This window comes from Monodon monoceros, unplaced genomic scaffold (genome assembly GCF_005190385.1).
Source record: "Monodon monoceros isolate NGI ecotype Baffin Bay Population unplaced genomic scaffold, NGI_Narwhal_1 Super_Scaffold_13, whole genome shotgun sequence".
Classification (NCBI taxonomy): Eukaryota; Metazoa; Chordata; class Mammalia; order Artiodactyla; family Monodontidae; genus Monodon; species Monodon monoceros.
This window is the reverse complement of record NW_021703769.1, coordinates 15,151,867-15,169,474: the sequence shown is the minus strand read 5'-3', so window position 1 is coordinate 15,169,474 and position 17,608 is coordinate 15,151,867. Positions and strand designations below refer to the sequence as shown.

Genomic DNA, 17,608 nt, shown 5'->3' with positions numbered 1-17,608 from the left:
TACAGAAAGAGAGATTACCCATGAAAAATGATAACCTGATGACAACTGACTTCTTTACAGCAATAGAAGATGAAAAACTACAGTAAACGAGCTGAGGGAAAGCTATTGTCAAAGAATTCTATATCCAGAAAAACTCGTTCCAGAATGAGGGTGAAATAAAGACCTTTTCACATGTATGGGACCTAGGGTATCAAGAATAACTTTGGATGAAGTTACAGAATACCCAACTAACAGTGGCTAACCAATAAGAGCATTTGATAACTAAGTAGCAAAAAATCTGGGGGTGAAAGATTCCAGAATGGCTAACTGGCTTGATAATGGTTTAGCATTTGTGTAATTCTCATAGTCTCAAGATGGCCATGTTAGTTTCAAGCGTCGTGCCTCACGTGACAGTAACCAAAGCAGGAAAGGAAGTGGCAGGTGAAAATGGGCCACCTTGTTTGCTTCTCTCTTACCAGGGAGGAAAGTTTTTCCTAGAGACCCTTCAGAAGAATTCCCCTTAAATTTCATTGGCTGGAACTAGGTCATATGCTTACTACTAGTTCAGTCACTGGCCGAAGGGGATAGAAATCCTGCAACTGGCTTGTACCACCTTGCTTTAGCCCCAGGGATCAAGCATTTGCCACCCTCACAAGTCAGGGCGTTATCGTATCAAGGAAGAAGGGTCAGTGGTTGGATCTTCCACACATGGTCAGCAGTTGCCTTTCCCTGGCAAAAAAAAAATGTTTTAGGCAACATTTAAATATCATTATACTAGCTTTGCCGATATAAGGGATTCTGATGGAATGGAAATTTTTTGTGTGTGCTCTACATAGATTTTTAAAAAAAGTTTTCTGTGACTTTCACATTGAAACAATCCTTGAGCATCATTTTGTTAGCTAGAGCACTCAGCTACTTTGATGTATTAGGTGGCACTGTTATGATCTTTTTTTTCACTAAGACAGTATGAAGAAACAGGTGTGTTTGGGAAATATGAAAGACAATTTACTCATTTCACTGACAGCCATCCAGAATTTCAGTAAAAATGTAATCTATGCAAGATGGTGATGATATCTCATTTAACCATCTCAATTGTCTTGTAGTAGTATTGTTGTCATTTTATAGATGAGAAAATTGAGGCACAAGGTTAATAATATGTCTGTAAATGAGAGCTGATATCTAGTGGTGGTAGGACTCCAATCCTGGGTCTTTAGATTCTAAATCTACTGTTCTTTTAGCCCCCAAATTGAATAGCTACATAACCTTTCATTTATCTTGATAATAAACTCGTAAGGGAAGATGGAGCAAAAGGCAAAAAGAATTTGTATGTGCTCTGTTCACCTGATACTAGCATTTAAGAGGCTTACATTTTTAGTTTCCTTAATGTTTTAAGTATTATTGCAAGTAAGAGGAGAAAGGACTAAAAGACCTCATGGTACTAGAATGAGTGCAAGAAAACCAAGAGTCCCATTTTTGTACCCCAGTACAGATGTGGAAAGAATCTAGGCTTTGTATTCTGACAGACCTGGATTCATATCCTGGACTGACCACTTATTTATCACTTATGTGACCTTGGGCAAGTCATGTAACCTCTCTGAGCCTTTTCACATTTGCCTGTAAAATAGGGATGATGACCCCTTCATGACCCCCTTTTTTGTAAGGATGAACCTCAGATGATGCAATTTCTAGCAGACATCAGACATGGTAGCTACTCTATCACTGTTATTTCCTACTAATACATTCAGTAAAATTTAAATGTGAAGTTTCTAAGATGCCATTTTGTGGTAAGTTCTCTTAAGGACAGTTTTTCCCTGAAGTACTTTAGCTATCTCAGTTTTGCAAGTGTAGCTAAGTATATATGTCTTGGGCATGTAGGGATATAAACTAGAATGGTGAGTTGCTTGTGTTTTACCACTTTTTATCTCTTGGCTTGCTTTGACTTTGTAAATGTTCTCCTTCCCCCAATTATAGGTCCTATGGCAGCGTGTACAAAGCTATTCATAAAGAGACAGGTCAGATTGTTGCTATTAAGCAAGTTCCTGTGGAGTCAGACCTGCAGGAGATAATCAAAGAAATCTCTATAATGCAGCAATGTGACAGGTAAAGGCATCTGGTGTTATTTTGGAGATAACATGGTTTCGAATATGCTGTGATTATTTAGAGTTTGACGCCTAGAATTGCATTTACTTAGATATTTTGCAAACGGAAGAGTTTAGTGGAATCACTACGAATGTTCTTTTCAGAAAAAAAAAATGATGAAAAAGTTTCTGTGTTTCAGCAGCTAAACTTTCAGAGTTTCTATTTTTGCATTGTTTTGTTTTGTTTTAGTTTAGTTAGCCCTTTTCAAAACTAGGAAGAAGAGGCAAAGAGGCAGAAGGTGGTGGTGGCTAGCCTTTTTTTTTTTTTGATAATGATCTCTCTTACTTCCTATTGAGAAAACATTTCTACAGAGACAGCTAAGAAGAGAGAATTCAAATGGTTTTCGCTCCAGAAACCTTAGAATAGCAAATGGACCTATAAAAAGAGAATACTTATTTATGTATTACTGTTCTGTTCCTTCCTTCACAATTTTAAGAAATGATTCCAACTGAGAGTAGTTAAGTATTTTATTTTTGAGGAACTAAGATTTGTCAAATGCTGCAAGCAGGAAGTTGGGCCAGCAGGTGACCGCAGAAAAGCACGTGGTTTGCCCTGAAGCTCCATGACAACATGGGAGGTCACTGTGGTGGAGCAGGCTTCCTCGGTTTCGATTGGCCAGAAACACAAACTGAAGGGCAGTGGCAGCTCTAGGGAGTTGAAAGGAGAATGAGAAAGTCTTGCAGCTCGAGGCTGCCTTCATCTTTCTGAAGCTCTTTTGGTCCGCAGATCAACTCAGTACCTCCTGTTTGTAAAGCTTGTACCTTAAGGCAGGTGGGGCTACCTGCTAGGCATTTTGCCCAGGAGCCCTTAAGTCTTGTAGACTTGTGAATGCAATCACTTCTCTTCTCCCTCCCTCCCTTTCTTTTTTTCTTTATACTTTTGTGGTTACTTTGTACTGGCTAAAACCCTCCTATTTCTTGATTGGAGGGACCAGAGTAAGGTAGCAGTTTTTCTTTGCCTCTTGCATAAGGTACATTACAGGAGCTCTTTCCAGTGGGCAAATTGGAACTTTGCCACTTTTGATAGACTGTGCAAGAGCTGTGTTCCAAACAGGGTGTGCAAATGTGTCTAATTAAAGATGAGGGATTTCAAAGAGCCTACTCTGTGCTAAGAAATACAAAGAGATACAGGGCAGAGTGCTGGCCCTCTTAGAGTTTATAGACTTTTAATTGGACAGGACAGGCTTATAGATGAACAGGAGAATCTAGTCGACAATACAAGATTGTATAGGACATACTCCAGCAGTGAGTACCTGACAGTAATTGCCTTGTAGAGGCATTAAATACTATAGAAATTCAGGGAAGGGAGAGCAGGTGTGGTGATCTGTATCTTAAGAGGTTTATTCATCCATTTCTTCATTAATATTCATTTTGTGTATGTGTATATATTTTTTTCCTGCTGTCCTTGTCATTGGCATGTTTCCCAAGGATGAAGGGGCGTTTGAAATTTTGAGAGTTAATGCAGCTGAGTTGGTTTTAGCATCTTCCGTTACTATGTTATGCAATATTATTTAGCCCTGATAATGATCTAGCTAAAGCTGGTAGCTTCAGAGGACAAATTATTTCATTTTAAAGGGATTTTGACATTTTTCTGAAATCTGTCTTCAAGACCCAAACTTTCAAGTCTGATTCTGAATATTTTTCCTTTACAATAGATTGTAGTATGATTTTATTTTTTTCCTTGTTACAAAGTATATGTGACTTCTTGGAAAAATGCAAATAAAAAAAGAAAGGAAACCACTTTTCTCTTTGGAGAGAGAATCGTTGTTAAATACTACTTGGTATACATATCCTTCCACATCTCTTTTTGGAGTTTCACCATGCTTGCTATTATGTAACCTGCGTTTTTGTTTGTTTGTTTTTTGGTAAACAGAGTATCGTCTCGTATTATCAAGTATTCTTCTATAATGTTTTCCATGGATTCATGGTTGTTGCATTAAACGGATATATCATTATTTCTTAAAGAAACTCCCTAATGTCAGACATTTAGATGGTATCTGAATTTTCACTTTTATAGACAGTACTGTGATGTTACCTATTTATTTTTGAATATCTGTAATTCTTTTCTTAGGATGAATTGCAGACTTACAAATGCTGGGTTGAGGGACCCACACAATTTTTGCACTACTATTATTGCCCTCCAGAAATCTGTACTATTTTACATTCTTATCAAGAGGGTGTGTGTTTTAACCTTAAATATGAATAATTGATCTTTTGAGCTGAGAAATTAATTTTCATGTATTTAACATCATGAATTCATAGGGATGTTTGAAGGCTGTTCCACTAACTCATATTGTCTCTCTCTCTAGCCCTCACGTAGTCAAATACTACGGCAGTTATTTTAAGAACACAGACTTGTGGATTGTGATGGAGTACTGTGGGGCTGGTTCTGTGTCTGATATCATTCGATTACGAAATAAAACGGTAAGTTTACCTTCTGGAATAGTAGGTATTTCCCCCTTTCCATGGTTCTTTCCCCCTCTGCTTTTTGATGTTGCTTAAATGTGGCAATTTTGATACCAAGCAACCCAGTCCAGTGAAGTGCTTTGCTTATTTCTAACTGGGGACAAAAATGACAATGAAATCTTGGTTAAGCAATGAGTTCTGAGTGTTTAAGTTTGGTTGCGTTTTCTCCTTCTACCCAGCGTGTTCACAGATTAGCTTCCTAATCAGAGAAAACTCTGTGAAAGATGATTTGCTGTTACTGTGGTTGCTGAGAGAAGAGCTAGGAGTCATGGGTTCTAGTTTGGGCTCAGTTGCTTAAACTCTTTGTTTATTCGTTCAGTAAGTATTTCTAGAACACTGATCTAGGCCTTCGGGATCCAGTAGTAAATAAGACAAGGACCGTGCTCTCGTGGTAGTGCATTTTCTACTAAGGCAACAAAAAGCAAATTAGTGGTAACCAGAGGATAAATGCCAGATAGAGAGAACTGCTGTGAAGACCGGGAGTGACAATAAAGTGATAGTGGGTGCTTGGTGGGCTACTCGCGAGGAGATGGTTGAGAAACGTTTAATTGTCACTCGGGGAGGCGACATTTAAAGTAAAACGTGAATGACAAGAAGGAGCCATGAGTTCTAAAAGAACATTCTAGGTAGAATGAATTTGGCATGTTTGAGTGCTGGAGAGAAGGCCACTACATGACTAGAGAGGAATAGGTAAGGGGGAAGCTGTAGGAGGTGAGGTGAGGCAGGGGGGCAGGGCTAGATTATGTTGTGTATTATTGGCGGTGATAATGAGTTTGATTTTTTTCCATGTACAATAGGAAACAGTTGCTGGGTTCTAAGCAAGCGAGTGAGCCATCTGATATAAAAGATAACTTCTATAAACAGCAAGGTCCTACTGGGCTGGCCAAAAAGTTAGGTTGGGTGTTCTTGTTTTTTTAATTTAATTTAATTTATTTTTTATACAGCAGGTTCTTATTAGTTATCTATTTTATACATATTAGTGTGTACATGTCAATCCCAATCTCCCCATTCATCACACCACCACCACTTTTCCCCCTTGGTGTCCATACGTTTGTTCTCTACATCTGAGTATCTGTTTCTGCCCTGCAGACCGGTTTATCTGTACCATTTTTCTAGGTTCCACATGCATGCATTAGTGTATGACTCACGTTATATTCCTGTCGGGCAGTGCTGCCTTAACTGATTAACTCAGCTGGTTAGAATAAAGCGTTAGTAAGTCATGAACTTTGTTCTTTGGCCACAGAAGGTACCCCAAACTCTTGCTTGCCACTGTGCCAATAGTGTTTGCTTGGATTTTAATGAAACCTCTGTCATTTATTAGCTCTGTGACCTTTGGCACAAATTACTTGTCTGTGCTTCACCTTCATTATCTATGAAACGGTGATGATAATAATAGTACCTACCTCATTCGATTTTTTTTTTAAATTTGTATTTATTTATTTATTTTTGGCTGTGTTGGGTCTTCGTTGCTGCACGTGGGCTTTCTCTAGTTGCGGCGAGCGGGGGCTACTCTTCATTGCGGTGCACAGGCTTCTCATTGCAGTGGCTTCTCTCATTGTGGAGCACGGACTCTAGGCGCGTGGGCTTCAGTAGTTGTGGCACACGGGCTCAGTAGTTGTGGCTCACGGGCTGTAGAGCACAGGCTCAGTAGTTGTGGCACACGAGCTTAGTTGCTCCGCGGCATGTGGGATCTTCCCGGACCAGGGATCGAACCCGTGTCCCCTGCATTGGCAGGCGGATTCTCAACCACTGCACCACCGGGGAAGCCCCTCATTCGATTTTTATAAGGATTAAGTGAGATTATAAAAGTAGTGCGTAGCATAGATGAAATGCTTAATATTTTTTAGTTATTTTTAATATTATTAGCATAGTGCCTGGCTCATAATAGATGCTTATTAAATATTTGGTGATTGATTGATTCTGTAATAGTTATTAAACAACATGGATTCTTACATGTCTTACTATATCATTTGATTTTCATGACGATCTTGAAGAAAGGTGATTCGCCTATTTTATAGATGGAGCACTGAGACTAAGAGACATTAGATAACTTGCTGAAGTCACACAACTAGAAAGTAGAACCAAGAGTAAAAACTAGGTCTTTCTAATCCCAAATTGCATATTTTTTGCACCACAGCATATTCCCTTCTAAATATGAGTTGTTTGTCAGAAGGGGACTGATTGAGAGTCTGTTGATTGAGTTTGTTTAGGACTGGGGTTGGATCAGCACGAAGTCAGCATTGCACCGATCAGATATTCTGTCAGTCTCCCGCATTCTTGCTTACGTTTACTCATCATCATTCAGCAAATATTTTTTCAGGACCTGTGGTGTGCTAGGTGGCTTTGTTGGTGCTAGGGGTTCAATACTAAGCAAGTCAAAGACATTTTAAAATGGAGCTTATGTTTCTAATAGGGAAGATGTCACATAAATAGGTATACAGATAATGTATAGTATGTCAGGTGGTGATAATGCTGCAACGACCAATAAGTAGGATAAGGGGATAGAGAATAGTCTAGGAATGGACGGAGCTAGCAAAGGCCTCTCTGATTTTCTGATGAGGTGACATTTGGGCAGAGACAGTGAAGTAAGGGACCAACTCATCCAGAAATCTAGTTGAAGGGCACTGCAGGCAGAGAGAACAGATAAAAAGGCCCAGAAGTGGTAGTGTGTTTAGAGGGTTCAAGGAATAGCAGGGTAGCCTATGTGGCTGAAACAGGATGAGCAAGGTAGAAGGTGATAGAAGATGAAGGTAGCTGGGAGCCAGATAAGGTAAGACCTTGGTGAGGACTGGCTTTAATTCTGAGTGACTTAGAAAGCCACTGGACGGTTTTGAGCAGATATGGCTTATATTTTAAACGGTTCATTATGGCTGCTGTGTGGAAAATACCATGTAAAGGGTCAAGGGAAGAAGCAACGAGACCAGTTAGGAGATTATTAGAATAGTTCTGGCAGGGCATTATGGTGGCTTGGATCTGGGTGATTACAGAGGATATAGTTGCATATATTTTGAAGATAGAGAAGAGCCAAGGATGACCTCAAGGTTTTTGGCCAGAGCAACTGGAAGAATGAAATTGCCTTTTACTGAGAGAGAGAAGACCATGGGAAGAGTAGAGTAGGTGAGTGGGTGGTAAAGAAAGGGATAGGGTGGTGGTAAAAATAAAGAATTTGATTTTGACATGTTATGCTTATGGTGCTTGTTAGGTATTCATCTGGAGGTGTTGTGTGGGCAAATATATGAATCTTGATATTTGGGGAGAGATCTGGGCTGGAAATATAACTTTGGGAGTGGTCAGCATAGCAATGGTATTATAAGCTGTCAAATGCTGTTCACACGTTGAATAAGATTGTGTATTCTAGGAAAGGAGTTTGGGTCTTATTCATTTTTTTCCTTTTTCAAATGTGCTGATGTAAACTAATAGCATTTTAACTTCTCATTCTTTTTTCAGTTAACAGAAGATGAAATAGCTACAATATTACAGTCAACACTTAAGGGACTGGAATACCTTCATTTTATGAGAAAAATACACCGAGATATCAAGGCAGGAAATATTTTGCTAAATACAGAAGGTCATGCCAAACTTGCAGATTTTGGGGTAGCAGGTCAGCTTACAGTAAGTAAAAATGTTACTTGTGTAGGTAACTTTCAGGTCTTCCTTGAGAAGGAGTTCCTTTTATTTATTTATTTAAAAATATAATATTTGATGTAATGAATTGTAAAAAATTAAAAAATGTGCCAATAGGTTACAAAGGAGCTGGTAGGTTATTTTAGATCCTTTCCTGGACTTCAGGTCCATAGTTTAACTTTGTTTAGCTTTGATAAAGATAAAAACAAAAACAGGAAATAATGGAGTAGAAGTTTAAATTCTATTGGGCTACACCATCATATTTATAAAAGGAAGAAGAATTAAATCTAAATGGCTTTCCTTGAATAAGACAGAATGTCATCTCATTCAGCCTCCAGGTAGCAGTTGGCTTTACTGAAAACACTCTCCTCATTTGGTTCCAGAATACAGACTCTTGATTTTCCTCCTACCTCAGTAGTGCATGGCAGTGAAATAAACCTTGCTTTAAAACAGGAAGTCTAAAATTATCTGATTTTGTAAAATCAGATAATATATGTGAAATATGTGTAGAAAAATAGAAGGAGTTCTGGACAGATATATACTAAAATTTGCAACAATGTTATCTGTCATTTTTCTTGGGTAGTAGAAAAATATATACATATATAGTTTGTTCGTTTAGAGCTGGTATTATATACAGGTTTTATTTTTTAAAATTTTAAATCTGCCTGGAACATGTTAGGGAGTTTCATAGGTATTGCAACAGCACAAAAATTGCTTTGATATTAAAAAAAAACTCAGGAACTTATTCCATACTGTGATTTGTGGGCCCTTCCAAAGATTTTGTTGTTAGCACATAAGTAAACAGTACTAAACAGTACTATCTAAATTACAATCTTAATAAGGAAACCAAATTGAAAAAAAAAAATCTCCTGGTGCTGTGTAAAAGATACTACAATTTAAAATATCAATTGCATTTAGTAACTGAGACTTTTTCCACAGAAATAGAAAATAACAATTTTAAAATTCATATGGAACCACAAAAGGCCCCAAATAGCCAAAGCAGTCCTGAGAAAGGAGAACAAAGCTGGAGGTTTCACACTTTTTGATTGCAAACTCTATTACAAAGCTAAAGTAATCAAAACAGTATGGTATTGGCATAAAAATAGACACATAGACCAATGAAACAGAATCGAGAGCCCAGAAATAAACTCATGTTTATACGGTCAGCTAATATTTGACAACGGAGCCAAGAATGCTCAGTGGGAAAAGATGGTCTCTTCAATAAATGATCTTGGGAAAACTAGATATTCATATGCAAAACAATGAAACTGGACCCCTTTCTTACACCACTCACAAAAATTAACTCAAAATGGATTAAAAACCTAAATATGAGGCCTGAAACCCAAAAACTCCTGGAAGAAAGCATAGGGAAAGTGCTCCTTGGCATTGGTCTTGGCAGTGATTTTTTTGGATATGACAGTAAAAGCACAAACAGTGGGACATCATTGAGATTTTGGCTGGGATTGAATTGAATTGTGTTGAGGTTGTGTTGAATCGTAAATCAATGTGGAAAATATTGCCATCTTCATGATGTTGTGCTTTAAAAGTCCTTTTCTGCTTCAAAGGACTTTGAAGATGTCCTTTGAAGATGTATAGCTATTCATCTATACTTTCCTTTAGTACTTTTTGGATTTTGTTCTTTGTATTTAAATTTTCATCCTATTTGAACTTACTTTGGTGAAAGCATAAGGTAGGAATTTAACTGTAGAATCTTACAAATGAATAGACAGTTGCCCAGTGCTTTTTTCCCCCATAATCTATCCTTTGCTTGCTGATTTAAAAATGACGTTTTAATCGTATCTTCAAATTATACATTTATATACATATAGGGGTGTCTGTGTTTGTATACCATAATCTGTTTCTGGACTTAATATTTTCCATTGCTATGCTACTATACTAATATAACTTTGTAATACAGATCTAGTAGGTTAGTATCTACTTATTACTCTTAATGTTCAAAAAACGTTTAGTTATCCAGATATCCATTTCTAATTGGAAATAAACCTTGACAACAACATTGACTGTCACCACTTGAATGGTGCAAATTTGAAGTTTCAGAGCAAAGGAAATGACTTAAGCAGTAAGTTAGTTCCTTTGTTAATATTTTACATAGGACTGACAAAGTGAGATCAATTTAAAAATATTACCAGTTGTTTGCTCCTGACTGGCATAACCTAACTTAAGTGATAGACATTTTAGAAGGAACATGGGTGATGATGATGGGAAGTCCTGTTGTCTATTTAGTTCTGTTTAAAATCCTTCTCTTCCTAAAACACAGGAATTCTAGAAAGGTTCTCTTTCATTAGGGCCATGCTATTCTGGGAAAGTATGCAAGTAGTTATTTGCCCATGTGTACTATATTCATATATTATTTAAACCCCAAAGTAAGACTATATATATACAGTATAATATTATATAAAATATATATATATTATAAAAAAGAAAATCATATTTGTACTATATGTACACACATATTTTCTCTTTTTTAAATTTTCTCTTTTTAAAATTTCCTGATTGCACATGTAATATACACTCACATAATGCAGCTGGGTGTTACAAAAGTATACGGGATGGAAAGTAAAAGTCTTTTGTAATTCTGTCTTCTAGATATGACTCTTGTTAATAGTTTGGTGTATATTACTTGAAGATTTTTTTTCTATCCATATAACAACAATGTTTATTATTATTGGTTGTTGTTTTATTGTTGTTTTGATCATTGTTTTTCTTTTACAAAGACAAGGCTGTATTATATATAATTTTGAACATAAGTTTTTTGCTTCACAATGTGTCTTGTACATTTTTTCCATGTCAGAAAAGTGTATCTAGGTCCTTTTTTTTTCATTGTATGGATATGTATTATATTTAACTTACTTCCTTTAGTTGGAAGTAAGTTGTGTTGTTTCCTTTTCTTTTTTCTCCCCCTTCTATTACAAATATTTCTACAGTACTTGTGTATATATCTTGGGGTACTTACATATAGGATACATTTCTAGAAATAGATTTGAATCAAAGGATATGGACATATAAAGTTAATAAGTATTGCCAAGTTGCATACTAAAACATTGTATCAGTTTATGCTCCTATAACATTGTATTTTAGTGCCTGTATTTTAATCTATGCTATTATCAACAATAGTTATTAGTAATCAATCTCATTTTAGTGTTTCATTAATTGATTGATTATTTTTTTTTTAATTAATTAATTTATTTATTTATTTTTGGCTGTGTTGGGCCTTCGTTTCTGTGCAAGGGCTTTCTCTAGTTGTGGCAAGTGGGAGCCACTCTTCATCGCGGTGCGCGGGCCTCTCACTATCGCGGCCTCTCTTGCTGCGGAGCACAGGCTCCAGACGCGCAGGCTCAGTAGTTGTGGCTCACGGGCCTAGTTGCTCCGCGGTATGTGGGATCTTCCCAGACCAGGGCTCAAACCCGTGTCCCCTGCATTAGCAGGCAGATTCTCAACCACTGCACCACCAGGGAAGCTCGATTGATTATTTTTTGTGTTTTAATAATTGACTGAGAATCTTTTATGTTTCTATGTCATTTGAATTTCTTTTGTGACTTGCTTGATCAATCATGCTTGAGTATGGTTTGTATATGTATTTCAAGTCTAAGACATTTCTTATTGCTGGAAGGGACTCTTTTTCTCAACAGTTTTATTGCTTAGTGTTGACCTCTCTCCTTTCTATTTTAGGATACCATGGCCAAGCGAAATACAGTGATAGGAACACCATTTTGGATGGCTCCAGAAGTGATTCAGGAAATTGGGTACAACTGTGTGGCAGACATCTGGTCGTTGGGAATAACAGCCATAGAAATGGCTGAAGGAAAGCCCCCATATGCCGATATCCATCCTATGAGGGTAAGGAAATGGACAGAAAACCAGTGAGGTGGTTAGTTACCAGTGATCATTAGAAACTTAGTTAAATGACTTACTTGGTTGGGTACCAAACAATAAATGAATTAATTGTAAATAATTGATAAGTGTCAGTCTAGACTCCAGATGATGATACACTTCCACTAGTTGTAGTCACTAATGAAGTCAAGTGTAATCCACCCCTCTCCATTCTAGAGGTTGTGTATTAGTAGCCCTGTGGTAGGACGTGGGCCAGGAAATGCGTGGTTGACTTGTACAGTGTATGTGTTTTTAATAGTTCAGGTGCTCACATTTTAACATAACAACACTAACTGGAGCTGAGCAGCAGTCCTCTCCTTTATACGGGGCATGGTCTTGCCACTTTATCAGTCTCCATGATTCCCTATTCGCCAAGTATCACTTACTGCAGTGTTTTCTCTAATGTTTTTTATAGTAGTATTGAGAGGAAAGTGGACTATTTTTTTAAACTTATGTCACTGACACCCAGTCTGATTCATTTGTTGTCTTTTTCCTGCCTGGCCCTTATAGGTATTTACATGTGTAAGTTCTGGAGGCTCTGTACTCTCCAACTTCCATCCACTTTTAGAGTATGAAGGGCCCGTAGGTTCAGTCTCCATTGAAACTCCTTCAGTGTAGCTACGCTAAGCAGTTTCCAGGCTTTCCCCACCCCTAGAACCCCTCATGGTAGCACTGTTACAAGCCTTTGACCCTACCTTCTTCAGTGGCTCCGTAGTCTTCTCCATACCGCCCAACTCAGCCCCTCCTCTCTTCTGATCAAGTAGTCCTTCTATTAATAGACTTAACAGTTATTTATTTATTAAAATTTATTTATTGTATTTATTTATTTTTGGCTGCATTGGGTCTTTGTTGCTGCGCACGAGCTTTCTCTAGTTGCAGCGAGTGGGGGCTACTCTTTGTTGCGGTGCGCGGGCTTCTCATTGCAGTGGCTTCTCTTGTTGCGGAGCACAGGCTCTAGGCACGTGGGCTTCAGTAGTTGTGGCACGTGGGCTCATTAGTTGTGGCTCGCGGGCTCTAGAGCGCAGGCTCAGTAGTTGTGGCACATGGGCTTAGTTGCTCCATGGCATGTGGGCTCTTCCCGGACCAGGGCTCGAACCCATGTCCCCTGCATTGGCAGGTGGATTCTTAACCACGGCGCCACCAGGGAAGCCCCCAGTTTTTTAAAAAGTATTCATGTGCCCAAAGATAAGCTCCTGTCTTTTGGGGGGGGCAGAAGTGGAGAAGGGTGGGAAGATTTACTTGTTATATTTTTAGATTTAAAGAATATAATTTAAGCTGATTATTGCAAAGAGTTTTATGGGGTTTTTTTGTTTGTTTGTTTGTTTTTAGTTAATTAATTTATTTATTTTTGGCTGTGTTGGGTCTTCGTTTCTGTGCAAGGGCTTTCTCTAGTTGCGGCGAGCGGGAGCCACTCTTCATCGCAGTGCGCAGGCCTCTCACTATCGCGGCGTCTCTTGTTGCAGAGCACAGGCCCCTAGAGCGCAGGCTCAGTAGTTGTGGTGCATGGGCTTAGTTGCCCTGTGGCATGTGGGATCCTCCCAGACCAGGGCTCGAACCCATGTCCCCTGCATTGGCAGGCAGACTCTCAACCACTGCGCCACCAGGGAAGCCCCAAGAGTTTTACGTTTTTAAAAAACTGTACCTCTTTTATTGGAAACTCAATAAATAATACAGACATACCTCATTTCATTGTGCTTCACTCTATTGGGTTTTTGACAAAGTGAAGGTTTGTGGCAACCCTGTGTTAAGAAAGTCTATCAGTGCCATTTTTCTTTTTCTTTTTTTTTAAAGACTATTTTTAAAAATTAATTTATTTGTTTGGCTGAGTTGGGTCTTAGTTGCGGCATGTGAGCCCTTCGTTGCAGCGTGTGGGCTTCTCTCTAGTTGTGACACGCAGCCCTAGAGCATGCGGGCTCAGTAGTTGCGGCGTGTGGGCTTAGTTGCCCCACAGCATGTGGGATCTTAGTTCCCTGACCAGGGACCGAATCCACGTCCCCTGCATTGGAAGGCGGATCCTTAACCACTGGACCACCAGGGAAGTCCCTATCAGCGCCATTTTTCCAACAGCATTTGCTCACTTTGTGTCTCTGTGTCACATTTTGGTAATTCTCGCAATATTTCAAACATTTTCACTATTATTATATTTGTTATAGTGATCTACTTTGAGATACCTGGATTTTTGTTGTAATTTGGATGTGCTTTAGTGGAGAAGAGAAAAATCATTTTATCAAACTCCAAATGTATTTCCAGTCATATTTTTATTGGAGCATCACTTTTATTTTGCCAATTTTTTTTTTTTTTAAAAACTAGGCAATCTTCATGATTCCTACCAACCCACCTCCCACGTTCCGAAAGCCAGAACTGTGGTCAGATAGCTTCATGGATTTTGTGAAGCAGTGTCTCATAAAGAGCCCTGAGCAGAGAGCCACGGCCACTCAACTCCTACAGGTATGAATCACTCTGGGGTGCTGCCTCTTCCTGTTTCATTCACAGGCTGACCAAAAGATGCTGTTAACCCACCTACATGGAGATGGTAAAGAGGTATAAAATATTCCCTTTGAATGTAACTGCTTAGAAGAGACATAGAGAATAAAGTTAAATCATTGAACAAGATAATAAGAAAATACAGGGCTCTATGGGATTAGAGAACAGGAACTGACATTTATTGAGCACCTACTGTGTGCTAGATACTTTGCATGTTGTGCCATTTAATCATCACATACACCCTGTGAGAGAGGGGTATTAATTTACTTTTATAGGTGAGAAAATGAAGATTTAGAGAGTTAACTCATTTAGAGCCACTTAGCTGGTAAACAGCGAAGCCAGGATTAGAACCTAAGTCTTTTTGATCCCAAAGCAGGAGTTCCATTAAAGATACCCAGTTCTGACAGAGAACTGGGATCAATGGTAGGTGCTGTTGTAGCTCAGGGTGGAAAGAGGCCACTTTGGACTAAAGATACCAGGACTGCTTTCCTGGAGGAGGTAACCTGTGTGCTTGGGCCTTGAAGGATGGGTGGGGTTTGGCAGGCAGTATGCTTAATAGTTAGGAGCTTGGATTCTGGATCCTGTCCTGGGGCTTGAATCATAGCTCCCTGTTTGCTAGCTCTATGACCTTGGGCAAGTAACATAACCTCTCTGTTACTTTAGTTTTCTTATCTATACAGTGGAGATCAAGTACCTGCCCCATAGTTGGTTGTGAAGATTAAGTGATATAATATGTATGACTTTGAACAATGCTTTACACATAATAAAGGTAGTATATAATGGATTTGACAAATACCTGCTATTATTACTGAGCTAGGCCAATGGTTTTCAGTCATGTCAGATCCAATGCCCCCTTTTTATAACCAATGCATATTTTTTTTAACATTTATATAACATTTATAATCCTTTTGGAATGAAACTCATAGATGCTAAAATCTGTTTCTGCCCAAAGTTTAAAAAGAATCAGGGTAATGTTGGTGCGATGATGGAGAAATATAAGAATAATAATTTATAATAATACAAATGTCAATATAGAAATGCTCCAGCTTTTCAAGTTATAGACATAATGAGGTAATGAGACAACTGTATCTAGCATCATGAATGAGTTTAGATTTAAGAGCAGTGAGAAGAACAGAAACCATTCCATTCAAGAAACACAGGAAAATGAGTGTATGGACACTAACAGAAATCTAATGTTAAGTAATAACAGGGCAGACTCATTTATATATAAGAGGAGGGAAATGATCTTATAGACTTGCCCAGTGGAGAGAACAAGGAAATACGATATTCTTGCAAATGAGCTGGGTCTTATTTCCAAGAGCAGTGGCAAATTCTTTTCCTGCCTGGATGAGGTACTGATGCAGTTTTATGGACAAGATATCTTCTGTATTTCGATCGTACCACACGTTGAGGTATACTGTCCGCTTCTAGGGTCCTTGCAAAGACCTTGGAGCCCATATCCTCTGGTGGGTGCTGGGGAACAGAGAATGGATTACAGATAAACACTGAGGGCAATGTCAGAATAAGTTTGGAAAACAATAGGCAATGCTCCCCCACCAAAAAAAAAAAGAACTTCCACATGTAACTTTCACAGTATAGATTTCTTACTGTGTTACAAAGGCAGACAACAAAAATATAAGATGACATTAACATTAAAAACTTTAAACTATTTCTATGAAGGAGAGTCAGCAATATCCCTGTGTTTCAAGTATCTTTGCGGATTGAATAATATTGGGGCCTACATCTGTTACATATTAGTGACCAGTTTTAGTATTTCTGTAGTAACTACACTTTGGCACTAAAATCCTTTTTACCTAAATACATAGTTGGAAATGCTATAGGACATTGAGTAGAAAGAACAAGCAGGAGGAGTAAACTATTCAGTGATTTCTGAACGATGTCTTTATTCTGCTTAAGCCCCCTCTCCAGAATCACCTCCCAAATTACTAGACTTTTCGCTTATCTCTTAAAGAAGTTCGTCAGCATTATTTATCAAAATGTATATGTACTCTGAGACATTTTAAAGATATGGAGAATTTGCTATGGTTCGTTGTTGTATAAGACTGTTCCACACGTTACGGGATTACTTGTGTCCCTGCCCCCTTTCCTATGTCCCATGTAGTTTGTGTTCTCCAAACATTGTAGCAACAAGCTCCCAAGATGTTTACAGAACTTCCTCTAGGGGGCAATGCCAGCCTGTTGAGAATCTCCAGAGTTGGTAGAGAGAAATGGAGGAAACATTCCAGCCAAGCCAGAAAAGGTGGGCCAAGCCTGCATGCACCTGCTCACCATTATAAAGCAAGTGTGGGTTAGCTGTAGTCCAAAGCATAAAGAGAAAGAGTAGATTCACTTACTGATTCAACAAAGATTGTCAAGTGCCTACTGTGTGCCAGGCAGTGTTTTGGCACTGATGCCGTATAAACCGTCTTCAACTTTCTTGCTAAGCACCCATTTGTCAAGAGTGCCAAAGGAGTGTCCATACTGCGGGATTTAATTAACGAAGCCATGGACGTGAAGCTGAAACGCCAGGAAGCCCAGCAGCGGGAGGTGGACCAGGACGATGAAGAAAACTCAGTGAGTGGCAGTGGCAGGCGTTGTGGTGGGCCTCGGGCATCAGTGCTTGTTATTTCATGATTGCCAGCCAGGTAAGATGAGTTGGAGATGTGGGTTCCACCTGGAACTGGAGGCTCTTCTTGCTGACTGTGTCCTGCCTGGGACCAGGGCTTGCTAGAGGCTTGCTGGGTCTGTGTCTGTTCGTCTCCCAGTGCTTCCTCAGACACTTCCACATTTTATTCTTTTGCCTCCATATCTTTTCTTCAGTTTAGCTTTTTATTCGGGAAAGAGAATGCTCAGGTCTGAGACTGGATTTTCCCAGGCCCTTTTGGGGAGTCTAGGATCCATACTAAATATGTAGACTTTACATATGTATGATCTTCTTTGGTTGAATAAGAGTACTGTCAATGGAGTATAACCTTTAAAAATCGTGACCCAATGTCTTTTACACCTGTAACATATATAATATTGTA

General features: G+C 38.8%; 1 protein-coding gene across 3 annotated transcripts in view; it reads left to right on the top strand.

Annotated features, from left to right (window-relative positions):
* The window catches only part of STK4 (serine/threonine kinase 4), an 89,918-nt gene that overhangs the window by 9,802 nt on the left and 62,508 nt on the right, over positions 1-17,608 (top strand). For all 3 annotated transcript variants that reach the window (XM_029219977.1, XM_029219978.1, XM_029219979.1), the window contains 6 exons: positions 1,951-2,079; positions 4,427-4,541; positions 8,031-8,195; positions 11,898-12,065; positions 14,409-14,546; positions 17,028-17,156. In XM_029219977.1, the coding sequence (XP_029075810.1) occupies positions 1,951-2,079; positions 4,427-4,541; positions 8,031-8,195; positions 11,898-12,065; positions 14,409-14,546; positions 17,028-17,156 (844 nt within the window). The remainder of the gene's footprint in view (positions 1-1,950; positions 2,080-4,426; positions 4,542-8,030; positions 8,196-11,897; positions 12,066-14,408; positions 14,547-17,027; positions 17,157-17,608) is intronic.